At 35.0% G+C, this 20,927-nt stretch overlaps 3 protein-coding genes and 1 non-coding gene across 5 annotated transcripts; 3 read left to right on the top strand and 1 right to left on the bottom strand.

Annotated features, from left to right (window-relative positions):
• Positions 445–3,707, top strand: LOC105157682 (probable flavonol synthase 4). The gene is made up of 3 exons (XM_011074124.2): positions 445–1,121; positions 1,716–2,079; positions 3,375–3,707. The coding sequence occupies exons 1-3, from the start codon at positions 586–588 to the stop codon at positions 3,600–3,602; spliced, it is 1,128 nt and encodes a 375-aa protein (XP_011072426.1). The 5' UTR covers positions 445–585; the 3' UTR covers positions 3,603–3,707.
• On the top strand, positions 4,494–8,448 carry LOC105157681 (protein SAWADEE HOMEODOMAIN HOMOLOG 1). The gene is made up of 9 exons (XM_011074123.2): positions 4,494–4,694; positions 5,307–5,392; positions 5,518–5,563; positions 5,655–5,769; positions 6,395–6,476; positions 6,913–6,964; positions 7,434–7,577; positions 7,745–7,864; positions 8,088–8,448. Exons 1-9 carry the CDS (start codon positions 4,632–4,634, stop codon positions 8,202–8,204), a joined length of 825 nt encoding a protein of 274 aa, XP_011072425.1. The 5' UTR covers positions 4,494–4,631; the 3' UTR covers positions 8,205–8,448.
• On the bottom strand, positions 10,306–16,863 carry LOC105157680 (casein kinase 1-like protein HD16). Of its 2 annotated transcripts, none has more exons than XM_011074122.2 (17): positions 16,642–16,863; positions 16,045–16,478; positions 14,606–14,737; positions 14,444–14,517; positions 14,291–14,360; positions 14,138–14,193; positions 13,948–14,019; positions 12,998–13,092; positions 12,844–12,910; positions 12,592–12,721; positions 12,227–12,445; positions 11,996–12,126; positions 11,638–11,812; positions 11,390–11,480; positions 11,147–11,304; positions 10,874–11,062; positions 10,306–10,760 (listed from the first exon to the last, which is right to left on the bottom strand). In XM_011074122.2, exons 2-17 carry the CDS (start codon positions 16,444–16,446, stop codon positions 10,701–10,703), a joined length of 2,121 nt encoding a protein of 706 aa, XP_011072424.1. In that variant the 5' UTR covers positions 16,447–16,478; positions 16,642–16,863; the 3' UTR covers positions 10,306–10,700. The 2 variants fall into 2 exon arrangements, with proteins under 2 accessions (XP_011072424.1, XP_011072423.1); XM_011074121.2 differs by having other exon boundaries at positions 11,996–12,138; positions 16,642–16,862.
• Positions 19,282–19,354, top strand: TRNAK-CUU. The gene has a single exon. It is a non-coding gene; the product is annotated as a tRNA-Lys (tRNA).

Here is a 20,927-nt window from a genome sequence, read left to right as displayed (position 1 = left end):
TGGGATCATCATATCAACAAAATTCAGCCAATATTTTTGTGTGTTTGAAAATTTGGAGGAGTTACTTCTGCTGTCAATCAATAGTGGAGCTCAAACTAAAAGAAAAGAAATGTTGAGAAGCTTCAGAATGGGAAAAGGAACCTCTCATCAATATGCATTATTGCAGTGTGAAATTCAAATTCCCAAAAGGGAAAAAGCAAGTGAGTTTCTTCATTTTTCCATTATCAATTCTAACTGTAGTATGTTTGTATGTCAGCTGGCAATTATACTGATTTAGTCCCTCCAAAGCAACCATCAAATAATTACCACCACAAACTTTGAATTATCTGTAAAGCCAATCTTATAACTCAAAAAAGCAGTAATTTTAAATAATCAAAAGAAAAAGAATCCAAATGAGAAGAAAAGTGAAAATGACATCCTCATTCTCCATATGTACCTCAAAATCCAAACACTTCCATCATTGCTGCCTCCTCTCTTTTTCACACATCAAATGTGTGTGCAGAGAATGAGGAAGGTCAGTAGTAGCAATCTTGGTTATAAAAATCACGCACCAGGAGGATTTGATCTTAAAGATCGAAAGCCCAGATGGCTATTACGCCGGAACCGTTAACGGGGATCCACGCCGTCGATTTCCGAGCGCCACCGCCCTCTCCCGTGGCGCCTGGACGGAGGTCATCATTCGCGAACGATGACGTTTTAACCGAGTATCTCCAGCAGTCGCTGAAAGTCCCCGACCTGATTTTGCCCGACAGGGTTTTTCCGCGGCAGAAGTCGGTTCAGAACCCGCCCAGAATCGATCTCCAGAATCTGGATTCGCTGGAAAAGGACGCCGGTGCGGAAATTTCTGAGTTGATTGCGCAGGTGGGGTGCTTTGAAGTGATTAATCACGGGATTCCGAGAGATTTCATTAAATTAGTTTTGGATTTGGTGGGCGGCGTTTTTGAAATCCCGCCGGAGAAGAAGAAAACGGTGGCGAGATCGCCGGAGAGACGATACGGGTTCGAGGAGATTCATGGAGAGGAGGAGATTAAAGATCAGAATGAAGAGTTTTTGTGGTGTGGAGACGAAGCGATGAGGCTGGAAATGGAGGGAATTTGGCCTAATGGATATTCAAATTTCAGGTAAATGCCCATCTCACAATTTTCCTTTCCTCATTCAATATTCTTCCGGAATGAATTTTTGTTTGCAAATTATATTCAAGCTTCTATTTCATTCAATATACACACGCCACGTATATATAGATGATATTATGTATTTAATTTATATACAGGTCATATGTTCATATTGAATAAATTTTATAACAGATAATTTGATTCGATACTTTTTTACCAAAACATAAAATTATAAATATCGAATACTCGACAAAATGCAGTTTATTTAAGAAATGCCATATTTTAAAATATGTCCAAAACATTAATGCATAATTATTTTAAATAAAAAATCGTATCAGATCTCAATGCATATAATGAACAGTTTTTTTTTTATTATTATTATTACAATGATGGGTGGGAGTGGAAAAAATTTGAATTAATTTCAACTCAGGATCTCTGGTCCACAGCGGAAAAATGACGACAATTCAACCAAATATAAATAATATATTAAACACATTTATTTAATACTAATAAAAATGTGAATTTCATAATAAAAAGTATATAATTATTAGAAAATTACATCACGAAGTATTTTTATCAACACTACATCTTGCAATGTTTCAGCCAAGAAATGGAGAAGCTGACAGAGAAGATGGAAGAAGTAGCTACAAAAATTCTGGTATTTCTGCAGCAGCATAGTTTGAGAAAACTGAGCCCTGAAAATGGGTTGGCAGATGATCAGCAAGAAGCTGCCGGAAACGTTTGTTGTATACAGAAACACTGCCGGAAAACAGACAGCGAACAGTCGGAGAATTCGCTGAGATACGATGTGATCAGAATGCTGATAAGGGGATCTGAATTCCCTCATGCACTGTGTCTGCATGTGTGCGGTGGATCATCTGATTTCCATGTTTACTCCAAGAAAGGTTGGGTTTCATTTTGTCCTGCTCAAGATTCCTTGGTCGTCACCGTCGGAGAAAAGTTACAGGTAATTTCTCTATTCCTTCAATTATCATAAAACCAAATATATATAGCAATTTACCCCCTATATTTTTCATAAAAAGGTAACATGCTCATTTACAATATCCCTAGAAGGTAAATTACATTGAATCCTACATATATGTACACGGTAATTCTTTTTAGGTTTGATATTGTTGGTGCTAATAAAAAGTCGAAATAAATAGTGTAGTGTTCATACTTATTTGGGTTTCTTGTTAAAAAGAAATTATATTTGAGCTTGGTTTGATGATTAAGTGAATCGAGTTTCAAAAGCACTTTAAATGAATTTAGGATATGAGGCCAGTTTGAGTAGGTTGATAATTTTTATTTATATATATATTCTAATTTTTTAACTTATAGAGTTAGAGTTGAGTCGAATTTCAAATCTTTATCAAACATGAAAAGATGTTCAAATTTGATTTTTAAATTTCAATGAATTGTACTCGAACGAAACCTATGATTTTGAGAAATTTAATTAATTTTTCACCCCCCAAACACAATTTGGGACATAATAATAATTGAGGTAAACAAGAATAATAAAATGGAAGAAGTCTAAAAATATCTATATTTTTATAAAAGTGAATTCTAGTTTTCAATATTCAAATTTGTCTTTTTAATCCATTCAACCCCCCTTGGGTAAAACTTAATCATAATTGTTCAAATCTTCACTTTCAACACATTGATACTTTGAAGCCACTATTTGTATCACTATAAACAATCATAAATTAATTATAATATTTAAATATTTTTATATATCACACATCACCACACTTTAAACAAAGCTGAACAAATAAAGAAAAAGTTAGGGGAGGAAAAGATTAGAACCTAAATTTACACGCACAATAAATAAATAGTCATTATTATATTGTAATAAAGAAAAGCAATCATATATAGTTGCAAAGTGCAGGTACTATGGCCCATTATAGTGATCATCATCATGCCCACTTATCACATTCCCACCCACCCGTGTAATTATCCAATTAGTATTTTTAACTATTAATAATTAAATATTAAGCTCAAACTTTTATTTAAAATAGTAATTTGACATTACTAACTCTCAGTCGCTCTCCTAAGACCAATATTGTTAAATGATATAATTTTTGTTTTTTATCTTTGATCTACAACGTCGTCGTACGTAGTCAAATTGAGTCAATAAAATGTTATTCAAAGGACCTTCTGTCAAAGCGTTGTGAATTCGAAATATATTTATAGTATTTATTTTATTTGAATGTATTCATTGATTTGAATGATGTAATTTAGGTTTAAATTGGTATATATTTGCAGGGTTGGAGTGGCGGACAATACAAGCATGTAATAGGGAGGGCAGTGTTGAGGGGTGGTGAAGATGAAAATTGCATTTCTATGGGGTTCCTAATTTCACCCCCAAACTCAGTGAAGGATGATAAAGTTACCACCATTTCACTCACCCACCAAATTCTATTTGCTCTTTTTTTAACTCTTATTTATCATTTCTCTATTTATGTTTACCATATTTTGTATAAACTTAAATAATTGGGTTTCACTGTTGGGCCCAATTGGGCCAATAGTAGTATGGGCTTCTTCTCCAAATGGCCCAACTTGTGTTTGAGTGATTTTGGGTTTAGGTTGAGGTGAGCCCCATCTTTTTTATTGAATAGGTTTGAGTTCCTCATCTCATCTCAACATATGGTAAGTTTATTATGAATATTTTGTTCTTTATGTAATTTTTTTTTGGGACTTTGTAAATATGATATTGGATTATTGATTATCTCCACTCTCATATATGATTATAATTTTATTTATTGGAATAAATTGAGTTGATTTATCAAAATATTTTTGCACCATTGTTGATGTATGAGTAATTTATAACATGGCCATTTTCGTATTTTTTAATGATTAATAATGAATTGTAGAATAGTTCATATGATACGAATTATTTTATATAATATAGGTGATTATATTATTATGAAAAAAAACTCATAAAAATTTAAATGGAGAAATTAGTGTCGAAATCGATTGAAACGTGCTACGTATTTAATTTTAATTTGATATAAGAAAATAAAATTTAATTCATTAATTAGTGGTTCAATTTTTTAGAGGGTTGCCCTATAAATTGGAATGTATTCCTATGCAATCAAAATTGAAGCTTGCAAGGTCTATGTAAGAGTACTATTGACATACCAACGACTTCTAAAGTCGCATTTGACAAGTCACTGTCCACCCGCCGCATAATGATTGGATTATGCAAATGCTAAAATTAGATAAATGGTAAACACATTGTTAGGAATATAATAACATCTCATTAGTGAAATCTATTGTAATTATTAGAAGAGAAAGAAAAGGAAATAGTAACCATACTCGTAAGACCACGACTCTTGCGCTGAATAAAATGAAACCATCGAAAGCGTCAACATTTTGCGTAGCAACTTACGTAATTGCACCAATCTCACAGCAGAGAACAGTTGCTTTTTCTTCCTGAGCCTCTCTCTTATGCAAATGAAGAACAGAAAAGCCCTGTAAAAGAATCTGTTTGTGTGTGTGTGTGTGAGAGAGAGAGAGAGAATGGAAGAGGAGTTTGAGGCCATGGAAATCGAAGATAACTTACCTGAGTTCACATTAGCTGAGGTGCTCTCTGTCGTTCCTTTGAGCTGAAATGTGAAAGTGTTGTTTGTCTTTTTTCATATTGTGATTTTGGAGTTGATATGGTGTACTTATTGTTCAAGGTTTGGTCTTTACATGGTTATGGCGTGCATATACCATTTCTGGAAATCCCTTTTCTCCTTTTCACTTGTTCTTTAAGTACTGGATAATGCTTTTCCCCCAAACGATGATCTTTGGATGCTGAAATGTGAACAACATAGATTTCTCTGGTGATTTTTTGACATGTCGGCGTATTAAAAAAATGAGTTCTTGTAATGGAGTTTATCTGCAGTTTGGGTATTCAACTTGAAGTTTACGCTCGCCCACGAAATTACTCTTTACTGAGTAATTGTATGTGTTTATATATTAATTGATTGTTGTTGTTTGGAACACGTCTTCGTAGTTGGTTTCTTTTTGTTTGCCTGAATCCCAACATTTTAAAATGAGGAAATTAAGGCATTGTTTGTTTCTTCTTGCTGTAAAAATGAAATTGCTAGAAGAACATGGCAAAGGCCACACTTACCCTCCACCCCCCTGCTTCTTTGAGTATTGAAGTCACTTTTGAGATGCTGGCGTTTTTTTCTCCCTCTCAAACAGATAGTTGAAATGGAGAAATTATTTAAGAAAATGACAGATAAATCAATTAGCCAGGAGTTCTGCCAAGAGCTTTCTGCCAAGTTTAAGTAAGCTTGATTCCTTTATATATCTTGTTCTAGTGATGGATTAATATGAATGTTTACTCTGGATCGTTTAGCTTGTTTATTTTGACTTATTCTAAGTTTACTTGTTGTTTTATGCTTTGACGCAGCTATTCAATTCACCGTTCTGAAAAGGCTCCCATGACATGGGAACAGGTGCTTCTTCTAAGCTTCCCTAGTTTATCTTTTTGGGTTGCTCAAACATCTGAATTCTTTTAGATTCCCCATTTACATTTCTGTATTGCAGGTAGAAAGTTGGTTTCAAGAAAAACAAAGAAATTTGGCAGCTACAATTATTCCATCCCCTGCTCACAAAGGCACAGTTACTAAAAAGGCTGCAGTAATTAAGAAAAGAGAAAAAGGTTGCTCTCTATTTTCCTGCAAAGATATGCCTATTTGTTATAGAAATAGCCAAAAAAAAGCTCTTATAAATTTCAGACTTGTGATTTCTGTCAATTTAAGAGCTAAAAGAAGGGGGAAAGTATTACTCCAACATGAGAAAAGCATCACATTTACTATTCAATGTTAAGTTGATTAGTTTTACCTACTGTAATTGTTAGATATTATTGGGTTTTGTTTAGCTTTCATTGTTTCTATTTAGCTTTTGATAATGAAGTTTTCCAAGTACCAGGCAGTACAAGTACAGAGTGTGCCATAAAATCTCACTGGTCTATTTTGATTTTGGGTTCTTTCTCATGATACAGCTGTAGTTTTCCTTCTTCTCTAATGACTTCCATTTAAGTTTTGCAATTGCAAGAGTTCTGTCCTTAATAGTATGTTGCAGTACTCAGTATGGAATTATTAGTTTTTCTTTCCGCTTCGCTTTTGATGAAAAGTGAAATTTACCCTACCACTGTCATTTTTTTGCTTTAAATTTACCCCCTATGCATAACTTTTCAAGATGGCATGTTTTGGATACTTTCTGTAGCACGTTCATAAAATTCTCTCAATGTACTTAAAGCTGATAAGTTCCAGAAAATTTTCCAGTACCAACAATTTCTGCCAGTGAAGCAGCAGCCCAGCTCCCAAACTTAATGTTTGAAGCTAGATCGGCAAAGGATTATGCTTGGTGAGCATTTAACTTATATGCTGATGTTGTTGTCGTGCTCTTCCCTGGACTTCTGTCTTTTGCTATTCTTCTGTGGGACCAAACATAGGACACTGGTTAATTGAATTTACAATAACCAAGATTTTGCTGATTATGATTTCTCAGTGGAGGAAATGTAGTCTTTGACAGTGCTCGAGCCGTATGTCATTTTGATGATGGTGTATCAAGCTCAGTTTATAGTAGCAGTTTGACACTTACATATATGATGCATCACTTTGCAGCTCCAAGTTTATATCTTTACCCTGAATCAGATGTAAAAATATTAAATTATTGATGAATGATGAGGACAACTGATTTCAGCATCTTCATGAAAAATACGGACCAGCTGATGTCATTCTGTATTTTGTTACATTGTTATTAATAGTGTGACACACAGCTTTGTCTTCTGACTTCTTAGGTTTGATGTTGCTTCTTTCCTGAGCTACAGAGTCCTTTGCTCGGGGGAAATGGTAAGGCATGTCCGTCTGTTTTCTGTTGTTTTCTTTGAAATCACTATCCTTTCCTGTTTCTTTCTATTTATTTGAAAGAGTTCTTATGTTCGATTAACTTGTTCTGTAATATAACATCAATCCATTTATTCATTGATCTGTTTTCATTCTGAAACTGTTACCTTTTGATATTCCATTGACAATCTATTTAGAGCTTCAACCACATGTGGGGTATGTGTATCAAACCTAGTTGTCTTTACCAATTTATGCATGAACATGTCTTCAGTTTGATAGCCGACTTTAAAAATCATAAAGGGGTGAACATATCTGGATCTCAGCACATAAATCTTGTTTCTAGCCGGGTGGGGAAAACAGTCTTAACATTGCCTAGACAAAGACTGGATAATTTTGTTTTCAACCTTTAATAATGCAATTACAGTGTGCGTGGCACTTCATACACGAGGATGGGTTCAAATACTACATTTCACAGGTAGTTCGTGTGAGGTTTGCTGGCTTCGGCAAAGAGGAAGATGAATGGGTGAACCTTAAAAGGGCAGTACGAGAACGATCAATTCCTTTGGAACATTCAGAGTGTGACAAGGTCAATGTTGGTGATCTTGTTCTTTGCTTCAGGGTACGGCTTCAGTTCTCTTTCCCCAATGCATTTCTCCTCTTCATTTCTATTCTCTCCCATAGTTATGAATGGTAATAAAATAAATGATTGTTTTTACTTCATGGATCTGTACAGTTGAAATTTAGTAAAGAGCAACATTGCATAATCTCTCTAATGTGGATTTGCAGGAAGCTGAGGATCATGCACTTTACTGTGATGCACATGTTGTGGAAATCGAGAGGCAATCACATGACAGCAGCTACTGCACGTGTATCTTTGTGGTTCGTTATGACCACGACAATGTCGAGGTCCTAAACTTTCCTATCAAGTTCGTGCATGTCATTATAATACGTTCTTCATTGGGTAGCATTGAATTAGATCGTTCGAGTTACTGGAGAAAACTATTCAATCTAAACTTAACATGTGTTTAAATTGGAAATCCAGGATCCCACACTATTGTTGTTTGGCTTACAATGTAGTGAAAAATTTATTACATTACATTCCTAATGGTCGACCGTTTCTTCACTCCAGGGTAAGGTTCCATTAGACAAATTGTGCTGCAGGCCAACATCAGTACCAAGAGGAAGTGAGGGGGGAAAACTAGTACGACTATTGGAGCCCAACGTGATGCAAAAGCTCACAATGTAGCTGTTGAACAATTGTATGCAAACTCAACCGTGTTTGGTTGAGCTTATAATCTCCTAGAAGAGAAGATGTTTGAGACTTTATAAAATATTGTAGAGTGCTTCAAAATATGCTCAAAAGAAATTCTGAACTCTGTATTTAAGATGTGGAAACCTTATAAATCTCCTCTCAGAGGAGGTTTTTAAGGTTTTAATGAACTCTTGTTGAATTATGTACATTAGGATGTGAAACTGATTTTCTCATAGCATAAGCAAACAGCTCTCAATCTCGGATGTTCTCCCTTCTCTGCGGGTTTATGTATGGCTGCATCAAGTAAGCATTATTGCGTGCATGCTAAAGGAAGTTGGAAGTAACAAATTTGAAGTTTCAAGTGAAGAAAAGACTCCAAAAGTTGATTTCTTGAGGAAAGGTAAGAAAAAATAAGTTGAGAGAAATAAAAAAAAATGTAAAAATGAACATACATGGCTTGTTTCCAATGAAAAACCATATAACGATACCTGTTGATATTACCTCTCTTTTAGGGCATAGGGAGATGAGAAATGAATTTGGGACATGTCATATGAACATGCAAGATTTTTTAAAAAATCTTTTTCTAGGGAATAATTACACCGAACTCACTAAATGCGATTATATATAAACTCTCATAATTTGTGAATTACATTTAATACCTTAACTGTTCATTATCGTTTAACAAATATATCAATCTGTTGTAACGAATAGATGTTAGCAAATTTTGTAATTAGATGGCTTGGCTTAATTATCCAACTAACGAGTTTTACCAAATCGATCTATTTGTCGGATGCAAACAAACATTAAGGGTGGTAAAAGTAGTCTTTCGAACCACAACGAATTTACGTGTAATTACAACAAATCTCAAGAGGGTGGTGAATTATCCCTTTTTCTAGAAAAGAAAACGGGTTCAGTGTGCAAAACCGGCAGTTAATATGTCAATGGAGCATTTGGAACCACAAAGGAAGAAAAGGTTGAAGATGCGGCAATTCTTCCACCCTTTTTGGATACCTCCACCACCAGAAGAATGTATTAAAACTAACACAGGACCCAGATGCCAGCTTCTTTGAAGGAAATATCTCACGCATGTATCTCCAAAGACGCGGAAATGCAACATTCTCTTTGCCTCTCCATCACAATCTTTTGCCTCAAAAGCAGAGATGCAGGCTGTTTAAGGAAGCTATCTCAAAAGATCCAACATCTGAGTTTTTAGAGTGCTTCCACTGCAGCAATACAACAGCTTCTTAATCCGATGAAATTGCAACGTGGGCCTCAACATCTGTTGAACAAACAATAGTCTTGATCCAAAGATGGCCAAAATGATTTTTTCCTGCACATCAGTCCAACTGTTAGCGCCACAGCACATCATATCGGCGCTATTGACATAGAGTCGTTTGTAATCCCAATGTGTACTGACTGATCGCTTTTCTCTGGAGCCTTTGTTTCTCTACTGAATAAAACAAGATGGCTTCACTCTTTCAATTTTTTCTGGGGTTTTAAGCCATTGAGCTGGATATTTGCACTAGCCTAAGATGCCTGGTTTTCTTAATTAAAGACTTGACATTTTTAACATACGAATCTTGAGAACAAAACTAGGAAAATCGATCGAAGTCCACAACCTGTCAAATTATTTTACTGTAACCATCTTTTTATACCAATGGAAATGGGAGCACATCAGATAATGCCAGGCGTTAAACACCACTTCGAAGCAGGGTCAAGCGCATTATGATCGTACTTGCTTTTTCTCAAAGATCATACTGACATATGACCAGTTAGCAATCACCATAATATGCTGTACGACGCAGCATCAGAAACACATCAAAATCACACAAGTAAAATGAAATAAAATAAAAACACATAAAAAACACGATTATATGTAATGATTAACCTTCAGCATACATCAATCATAACCAAGATCCATATCACTCTCACAAAGATAGTAAGTAGCACTATGATGCCTTCCATATCTCAAATGGAATAGATAACTTCATGAAATCTTAACAAATCTCCATAAAGAAGTAATCATCTTCAGACCACGGTTATTCAATAGGGGGCCAAACAGAGGGAGACACACACAGAGAGAGAGAGGGCCTGATGAGCATAAAACTAAAAAGTAAATATCAGACTTCCATCTGCTGCCCGAAATGGGCAAATATAAACACTGTAAGTCAGTCTCTAATAACATACATCTAAAAAAAGCACTCGTTATGAAAAAGACTACACACGTTTGATGGCAAGAAAAACACAAACTTTATGCAAACGGGCCATCCGCCAACCGAAATGCACAACAGGTGATACAAGACCCTACCATTAGCATCTGTACTGTGACTAAACCTACGCTTGCTGCATCAAAATTTCACAAGACCTTGGCATGTTCTGGAACAAATCCAGGTGCTTTGTTATCCAGTTGCTTTGTTTCCTCTAATAAAGATAAAACCCAGTATGAAGTTCTGATCACTGAAGTTGACCAGAAATCATAACCTAGCAGCCCTAAGAAACTGTACGACCATAGCAAACAGATGCAATATACAGATTTTTCGCCCATTTCTCCTGTAACAAACAGAAAACACAGAAAAGTACTGGTTTAAATCACATCGTGTGGCACAAAAGAACACAAACGAAAGATATAGAACGTTAATTTATGTATGACCAACTAAATTAACCTTCACATGTGTACTGGGAAAGGCAGATGTACGCAGCGTCTCCTGGGTTTCATCCGATGGTTTTCTTCTTGGTACGCTTAAAACAAAAGCAGCCTGGTCAAGGGTTGCTGCAGTAGCAGTTATACGATATCCATGATCCCAGCGACGATGAATGCCCTCACTTGGGTAAAGAAAATCTAGTTCCACAACCTATAAAATAAACGCGATAATTAAGCAATACAGAAGCCAAAATACAACACTCAGAAAGTACAGAATTAGTGTGCGAGAGATGACCTGCTCCGAGAATCCAGCACCACGGGACATAACAACAGCCCATCTCGGCCCTGATGTGGCCATGGAGGTAACATAGAAACCTTCCCTCCACTTTTTGTTTATCCACTTGAACGGAAATGAATCACTTACTTTGTAGGACTGTTGGGAGTACTGTGTGCCTGAATTGAATAAACAAAGCTAAGTATAACAAACACTGATAATGTACAGAGATAGCTGAGAACGTAAGCTTAGACTAAAGCTCACCTTTTGACATTACTACTAATGAACTACCATTTGCAGCTCCTGCAACTGCACTGATGTAATAATTCTTCTCCCATTGTTCCATTATCCATTCCTGTAAGAAGTACCAAACCAGCATGAAACAATGAACAGAATGCCAGTTCAGATCCAAATGCAAGTGAATTAATTAACACATACACGCATTGATAGATTGATAGATAGTCCGTGACCAAGAATTGAAGGGTAATAGAGTTGCAACAAGTTACGATTACCTTGTGAAGAAAGTAAGGTGATAGCTCATACACTTGAGCAGTGAAGCCTGTGCCAGCATCCATTATTAGTGCCCACAGATTTTGACAAGATGATACACAACTGATGAATAAGCCATCTTCTGTCCCCTTGTCAATGTGCTGCGAAAGCCTTGCATCCATCACATTGTAATGGTATCTTCAAGGCAAACCCAAAGGATTAAGTACCAGAGAACCACAGAGCACAAAAACTATCTTGTCAAATGTTAATAAGCAAAAAAGAATTATCTCTGGGAACAGACAATATTAGATCAGTAAGGCAGAGGCAAGTCCATTATGCATGATAAACAAAGACCAAGTGAAGACTGCAGAAAACAAACACCTTTGTTTCATTGGTTTGCGAGCATTATAAATGCTAATCCACTGCGTTGCAGGCATCCCCAGCCGAACTCTCTTTTTAGGTTGTTCGTCTTCCTCATCCTCCAAAGTCAGCCGACCCCTTTTGTGACCAACCTGATAAATAAGCTTCATTCCGAAGCAAAAGGATTAGATGAAGAGACAAACTTACTCCAAAGTTTTTGCATCAGTTAGAATCTAAATAACTCATATGCACCTTCTGTGCACCCTCAGTGTTGATAGGTCTGATATCTGGATTTGGTCCAACTATCCCGTCAAAGAGGGAGATACATTTAGCATAATTAGGTTCCTCATCAAACTTCAAATTTACCACGTATTCCACAAACGATCTAAAAGGTTGCGGACAGAAGCAGCAAAGTGCTTCTGGTGATGTTGCCATTTTCTTCTTGCAAACAAGAAATCCTTTATTTTCACCCTAGGGAAAAGCAGAATCATATTAGGGAGGGCCTATGAGATGTCGATAGAATAACATGCAGTGGATCATATATCACCCTGACCAATGAAATGATACAGTAGACAATCATTGCCTATCTATTAACACCTATAGTTCAAAAGGCAAACCTGGTATCCTTGCCAGGGCAGACGTCCACGCAAAAGGAAAATGAGAGTATAAGCAAGCGACTCTAAATCATCTCTCCTACTACCAGTTCTGCCCAAATGAGCATGAACACTGGCATAGCGAACAGTTCCCCTGAAATCCACATTAAAACTCCCAAGATTAGAGAGCATGATACGAGAAAATAAAGTAAAAAATATACATGGAAGAAATTTGAAATGCTTTTAGAAAAACTTGATATATATGTATGCCTATACCTGAAAACATCTGGTCGTTGATCATAGTCAACATGCAGGCCAGTATTGCCATCTCTCCATCTAGTAGCTGAATGTGAATAATTTTCAGAGAAGAAATACCTCAAGATGCATTTGAAAGAAACTATAACAATGAATCAGTAATGATATGAAATACCTAAACCAAGATCAACCAGGTATAACTTTTTCTCATCAGGGGTCCCTGGTGCACCGAGCAAGAAGTTCTCTGGCTTCACATCACCATGGACGTACCTGTCAGTTTCTAGGATATTAGCCAATTAATCATATGCACGTAATACAAATATCTAAACATCCCCTAAGAGGGTTCATAAAGTGAAGCTGCAATTTGTATAGAAAATAGTACAAAAAATTAATTTGTCCATGAAATATGAAAGATTCAAGGAGCAAAATATATGTGACAAAGTGCCCAGGCATGCATTGACCATATGCTCTACCCTGCCATGATTGATCACTCATCAGCCTTTCCTCCCCACCCAAAAAATTGACGACCCAACTCAATATTCACATCCTTGCATGCAGTCCACCAGACAACATCAGTAGCAATCAATCTGAAATATCCGAATCTTATAAAAGGATCTTCAACCAGAATCAAAACTAGAAGCAAGGAGAGCATATCATGGAATAAAAAGGAAGAGAAATAAGAAAAAGAAGGCGTGACAACAAGATAAATTATAACAATAAGTAAGACACAAAACTCATAACAGTAAAATCTGGATGTCAGATCTAACACCATTTAATGCTTCATGGAAAATGTCCATGAACAAAATTTGGAATCCCATATTAGTAGTATGTTTGATTTCACAGTAAGAGAGAGTTGAGGTTGTCAGAAAGAACAACTACAACAACAAATTAAGTAACAAGATCCCAAAAAATTCTCCACGTGTAGATGAAACAGCTAAGCAATTAACAACAGTAGTATTTATAAAAGAAAAAATAGGGAAGGGGCCTCACATTGTTCCAATGTTAATAAACTTATAAGAGCAAAAATGAGGTTGTCACCAAAAAGAACCAAGTTTTGTGAAGTCAGCAGACATGGAAACACAATAACTAAAAGACAAGACTTCTGCATATAATGCTAAACCTCACCCCCTTGAGTGCATTTTCTCTAATATAGAAATTGCTTCAATAGCAATACAGGCCACCATTTCAACAGACATCCTGCAATTTTTTCAAGATAAAAGTTTAATAAGGCAATGCAAAAATCTGAAGATATTCAAATAATAGAAGAACTAAAGAAGCATTTGTCTTGTCTAGTTCTTGGGGTTATTGCACTCACGTGTGGGCATTATTGTTCCAAACATCCCACAAGCTTGGTCCAAGCATATCCATGACCTGCCAAATTGAAGTGTTCAATTACAAACTTAAAAGTCTGAAAATACAAACCTATAAGTAAAGAGAAAAGAAGAGAGATATACAGTAACTGACATACCATTATATAATAGTCACCTTGTCGTCCTTTGTAGTGCACTCGCGGTACACCATGACTTCCCCCAAGAGTACTGTGCATATTACAATGTAAACATTAAGAAGAGAACAATAATCAAGTAGTCTAGTTGACAGCAAAGGAAGTTCAAATGCTTACTTGTAAACCTGCCATTCATAAGGTGGGCCATAGTTACATCCTTTACTATTACGATGTTCAAATTTTAGGGCCACCTGTTAAGATCAAGGACAGGTATGTTGGTGAAGGAAAGACGAGGTTAATAATGAATTTAGCACAAAGAAGCAAGCTTAGCATATATACCTCTATGGCTCCAGGACCTGTTCTTTCATTAATGCTACCACCAGTGATACGGCGACCAACATACACTTGTCCAAAACCACCCTTTCCGAGTTTCCTTTCAATTCTATACATTGGCGAACCCCCAACCTGCACCTGTAATATTGGAACAGTGGAATTCGATTAATTTCACGATGACTATCTGTAATCCCAGTAACTCCTGCATAGAGCAGAGTACAACAGTAGCTCTTGCATAGATCATATCACATAAGAAGTATGCCCCATTCCTATTCCACCTGAAATTGTCATTTTATTAAAAGATATAGAAAAAGATTACCTCTATTTCTTGAAGAGACTACATAAATATTAACTAAATATATCCTTTCTAGTTCAGAATGAACTACAGGACTTCATATTCCAAAGTTCAGTTTCAATTATAAGGAAGTCAGTGGAACAAGTATTTGATATCTTAACCAAAAATATCAATTTTCTTACTATTACATACTTGTCGAATCACTCAAATTCGAAAAACAACAAGTAGGCATCATCATACAAACATTATTTTAAAAAATTGATGCAGTAACAAGAAGACAAAGCACTAAAGACATTTTTTGCAAAACAAGCACATATCTTCTCATTCGCATAATCTGATGTCATTACCATAGAATCATTTCAAGAGGACAGACAGCAGTTAGATGCATAATGCCTTGACTATTTCCAGACTGCCTTTTAGAAACTTTCCAAGTTGACCACCATTTCAATTTTTAACAATAATATAAAACTGACTGTAATTCTCGACCCACTATGGGGGAAGGAAATTATCAGCACTTATCATATTTATTCACCAGAGGACTTACTTTCTCATCCAAGAAATTAAAAGTTTACTTAACAATCCTAACTATTTCCTTCAAAATTACATCGGAAAGAAGTTAAATTTATAGAAAATTTCAGTCTTGCCCATGCCATAAGCGAAAATACACGTGCAAAGTCCCCATCTCCAATGATGTCACATGAACCTATGAATAAAATAACTAAATTAACAGAGTCATGGGGTTTTTTGACATCATGGAATTAGAACTAGTGTCGCTTTCCTATTATATTAACATAATGCCAACGACAAGCATGTATTCCCGGAAATAGGGATGCTTCCATCCGCCATCTTTTGAAGAATATAGGTCTCAGAAACCTGTATATAAGCAATCACATGCATATACAAACAACCAAAGCCACACGTGAAACTTTCAAACAACAAATGCATCCCTAAATAAGATCTAAAATCCTCACTTACTCACAACACAAGCTTCAAATTTTCAGTTCCATATGAAAAATCCCACCAATACAACACATGCATGCATAAACCCTTCTCATTCTTTTGTCCCCAAAAAAGCATGCCACGATGGAAACAGAATCTAAAAGGCCATAAACAAATAAATCTTAGAAAAACACATCTAAAAAGTTGTCACCTTCTCAGGGAGCGGTGCAGAGGCTAATTCATCATCACCACCATTCCCCTTGTCAGGGCTTTTCCCGCCACTATCATAATCATCCATCTTTTTTTCTCCTACCTCCTCCCTTCTCTCCTCCAAAACCCGCTTGTTCTCTTCAACTTCCTTAACCTCAGGCGCTGCTGCCGCTTGCGCTGCAGCAACTATATTGTCATCAACTGGTGCCGCAACCGCTGCTGCCGCCGCCGCTCTTCTCCTCCTCGTTCGCGTAGCGATTGCCGCGTTTTCCTCAACAGCCTGATTATCGTTATTGTTCCCCTGATTCTGATTAGTATTAGTATTGTTAGCGTTGTTGTTTTGCAGTGGCTGCTGCTGCTTCCCTCTCCGGCCTCTGCGCACTCCGCCACGCAGCACCGGCATCGTTCATCCTCCGATTCTCATCCCTCTTTTCCCTGATTTCTCAAAAGATCAACCAACCCCCCCAGAAAAAGAACAAACTTTTAATTTGGACCGTAACCACTGTATATAATTATATATTACTATATCTCCTGCCAAGAAAACAATCAAAGTATACTATAATTTTCACATACATAAAGAATGAATCAAAACACGTACCAAGAATTGAAATTGAATCAAAGAAAACAAGTGGTGATCGTCCCAATGTACTGAGAAAAATAGAGCTCAACAGCTGCTCGATCGTTAGGGTTTTGAGAGAGACTGAGAAATTTTAGGGATCTATAGAGAGAGAGAAGTGATTGGATTTTAGATAGAGAAAAGGAGAAAAAAGAAATTCAGAAAAACAGGAGACGATTTTGCCTTCTGAGAATGGGGGCGCGATTCTGTATGTATATGTGTGCGTATATATTTCTTGAGTCAAATTAAAAAATAATAATAATAATAATAAGTTTTCAACATTCATCTCTCTTATATTGGTCATTGACCGTCGATTTCATCCGATGCACGGTGCGGATATGTTTTCATGAGAGTTTTCTTGGAGGAGGAGAAGATATTGGGAGAAGGTAACATGAAATGACTATAAAGGGCTTGGGTTTGCATGTTATTTGACACGAAGCGGAGGGGTAATGGAGGAGAGCGACAAATGGGGATTTCTTGGGGAATCGTTCAATCTCAGCCGTTGGGCTGTCAATGGATGGTGCATCCTGCATCCACGTGGATCTGGTGCTGAACCAGGATTCCTGTAACGGCTCAATCTTTTTCCGGGTTTTTTTCCCTTTTCTCACTATGTTTCCTTTTCAATTTATACTTCTTTCTCCTTCCAAAACTCTAATTCAAAAAAATTAAAATAAAAATTGTCAGATCTAAACTAATATTTGTAATTTAATTCAATTATATCATTATATAATAATAATTAGTATAATCAATCAAAAAATAAATAAAATCTAATTTACCTAAATTTGATATCAAAACAAAATTAAATAGATGATTGCAATTTACCCCTATGATATAAAAAATATTGAATGTGTTGCCTTGTAAAAGAAAATTAAATTATTTCTTTGTATTTTAAAAAATAAAATAAATTATTCATTAACAATAATTTAGATAGCGGGATAATTTTATTTTTTTTTATATAATTTTTTTGCTTATTTCTCATATATGGGGTAAATTACATTTTTTTCCAACATTAATAATAATAATCATAGTAATAAATTAATAATTTATTGTAATCAAATTCTTCTGAAATACATAACACTAAATTTATTTACTGTAAGACTTTTTTATTTTTAAATTCAATTTTCTTCTTATAGTTTATCAAGGAAGATACGGAAAAATTATTATCCACATCAGATTAGTTAAATGGACCTATAATTGCCATTGTATAATTAATTCAACTTTGATCAAACTTGATCCGAATGAAAGTTTCCCTTAACATGATCATACAATACGAGTATGAAAGTTGTTCTTGTTGCGGAGGTCTAAGGCGTGTTGGTGGAAATCTTCATAGTTAAGTATAATTAGAGACACTCTATGAGCAAAAAAGTATTTTGTTACGTGATAAAAGAGTCCATCAGTGACATCATAACTAGTGCTAGTGGTGATAATACCCGTGATACTGTAATGACATTTGTTGAGGATGTGATTGTTAGTCTTCGAAACATCTACGCATATTGAAATTGAAGTTAGCTTAATTAGCAAAGTTGAGGTCTCGTGACTTTTAAGTTGTGGGTTCGAATTTCACCAATGACTGGGATGTTTCTACTTAAATAATATGTATAGTCTTCTTTTAATAGTATGTGTTATTATTGTTGTTGTATAGTTGTTAGATATTCATATTTGATATGATGATTGTAATCGACTTATTCAAAAAAAATAATAGTCGATCGATTTCACTTTAAAAAAAATATAAAATTAGATAAGCATTTCGACTGCAAAAAAATTGTGCAAGAGTGGTAAGATGTTTCATGCAAGAGGTCCATGGAATAACTTAGTAAGTGATGGAGCATTAAGCCCAACCAAGGTTGAAATCAATTAATAAGTGATGAGGCCCAATGTTTGGAAAGCCCATAACTCAACAAGATGGGCTAGAACTTTGTGTCTAATGGACCCAAAGGGCTTTAAATAGGTATTCATTATATTATTATAAAATAAATTAAAAAAAATTTTGTTTTATATTTTTTGAATTTGAACTGTTTAAATTAAATTGACTTAAGTTAAAAAAAAAAAATCTTCCTACTTATTTATACGGGTTATTGGTGAAATTGCAAATATTAATATTTTTTTATTCTGGCACTCCAACTCCAACTTCAACTTCTTTTTCACTTATAACTTTTTATTTCAAATATTTTAAATTATAGCTACTGTTTAACTTACAACTTATAGGACCATAAAATTAAAAGTTATTGCAACACACATTTAAAATCGAGAGTAGGACATAGACAAGGCAGGGTAAGCTACATGTTCAATTGATAGTATAGATATCAATTCCCAACTCCCTCTCTTTACAATACTGTGATTCTTGGTTATCATCCAAATATTATTAAATTCCTTAAAAATGGAGGATAAGCTTAACCAATTAATGACTTTCTAATTTGCTTAAGTAAAGGATGCTAAGTAAAGTGTTGGGGGTTGCTCAATTTACACTTTTCACAAATTAAACTATGTAAAGATACACTTATTGTTTTAAGTGTTGAAATGTTGAATATTGTTTTTTGGGTCCCTTTGTTGATTTCATTAGAATATATCACTCAAAACATAATATTGTATAGAAATCATTTCTTTCTTAGGCGAAGAACAAAAGCCCGTCTAGCTCAGTCGGTAGAGCGCAAGGCTCTTAACCTTGTGGTCGTGGGTTCGAGCCCCACGGTGGGCGTAAATTATTCTTTTAAAAAAAAAATTTTTTTTTTAACACTTTGAGTTTTCGTAGGTGACGGCCCAATCAAGAGTTGATGGGCCAATCTAAGTTGAGTAAAAATTCCACTGCAATTGGATCTCTTTTAAATGTTTCGTTCGATTTGAATTGATGAGTTTTGGATTTCAAATTCTTAGTACACAAAACATAATTCTGTCGCAGCCATCAATAGCTGATTCAAAATTGAGTTTTAAATAAATTATTTTATGGATTCTAAATTTACCAATATTTTTAACCAATGGCTCTGAAAATTATTACTAATTACTGTAGACTATACTCGACTCTCGGTGGTATTACATTTATTAGATTAGTGCTTGCAATGGTTACTGTTGTCTCCTTTTTTCCTCATAAGGACACATCAAAAGATCAAACGACATTTCAGTTTCAAGAAATCAATATTTTTCATTATTAACAAAGAGAAAAAGAAAACCTAAACTTATATGTAGTGTACCACCAATAATTTGTTCTCCAATTTAGACACCAGTGGAGTGTGGGACTTCGTGTCTTATTACTACACTGCAAATAATTAGTTTCATTAAAATACAAATCCCTTTATCCTCAGCTTTAATAAAGCAGAAAAACAACACACACAACAAAAATTACAACAACCTCTTTTAAAATTTATTATAATTATAAATTCTTCTTTATTGTTTAAAAAATTATAAAATATTCCTAAAATTAATGACCGTCTAACAAATGCCCCTCGTGACAGACAATTGTAGGAGAGTATTTGTCAAATGATCGTTAATTTTAAAGGATATTTATAATTATGACAAACCTTACTAAAGTTGTCTGTAACTTAGCACAAGAAAAGGCAAAAGTAGCCAAGTGTGTGTGTGTCTGTGATTTCAAATTAAGGAATTGGAGAGAATTATTATTGTGTACTTGATGGACTGTACTGATAAGAATTGTGAAGAAATCTTGGGGTGCATGAGTTGTAATAAAGGGACCAAACTTTATATTATTTGTTGGGTTATTGATTAAGATTAGATTACCACTGCTGTGTGGATATCATATCCTTATTCCTTGCCATGGTGGATATAAAGCAATTATAAATAAATAGTTGCATGGGAATCTAAATTGGAATAAGGCTGTTCTAATTGGATAAAGATATCCATATGTTGGATGTGCAGCTTTTGAACTATTTGAATTCTGTTTGGTTGCTGGCAAAGAGAGTTTATGGAATCGGTTATCCATAATTGCATGAATGGATATATGTCTATATTAAATTAGAAAGTCCCCCCCCCCCTCCCCCCCAAAACAAATATATATATATATATATATAACAATTATTATTTAAAAGTGTTCATTAGCAATAATTAACAATAATAAAAATATTTCAAAGTTGTTGGTATAAACAATAATTAATGATCCATGTATAACTACATTCCAGTGATAACATATATAATTGTCAAAGGAAAATTGCATTTTTTGTCTTACATGATATAGAGTGTTTAGCATTTGGGACTAAAAAATATTAGAATTTTTTATCATATGAGTTTAAATGTGCTATAACTTTTAACTCTATGGGACC

This window comes from Sesamum indicum, linkage group LG3 (genome assembly GCF_000512975.1).
Source record: "Sesamum indicum cultivar Zhongzhi No. 13 linkage group LG3, S_indicum_v1.0, whole genome shotgun sequence".
In the NCBI taxonomy this organism is placed as follows: Eukaryota; Viridiplantae; Streptophyta; class Magnoliopsida; order Lamiales; family Pedaliaceae; genus Sesamum; species Sesamum indicum.
This window is presented reverse-complemented; position numbering and strand designations above follow the sequence as displayed.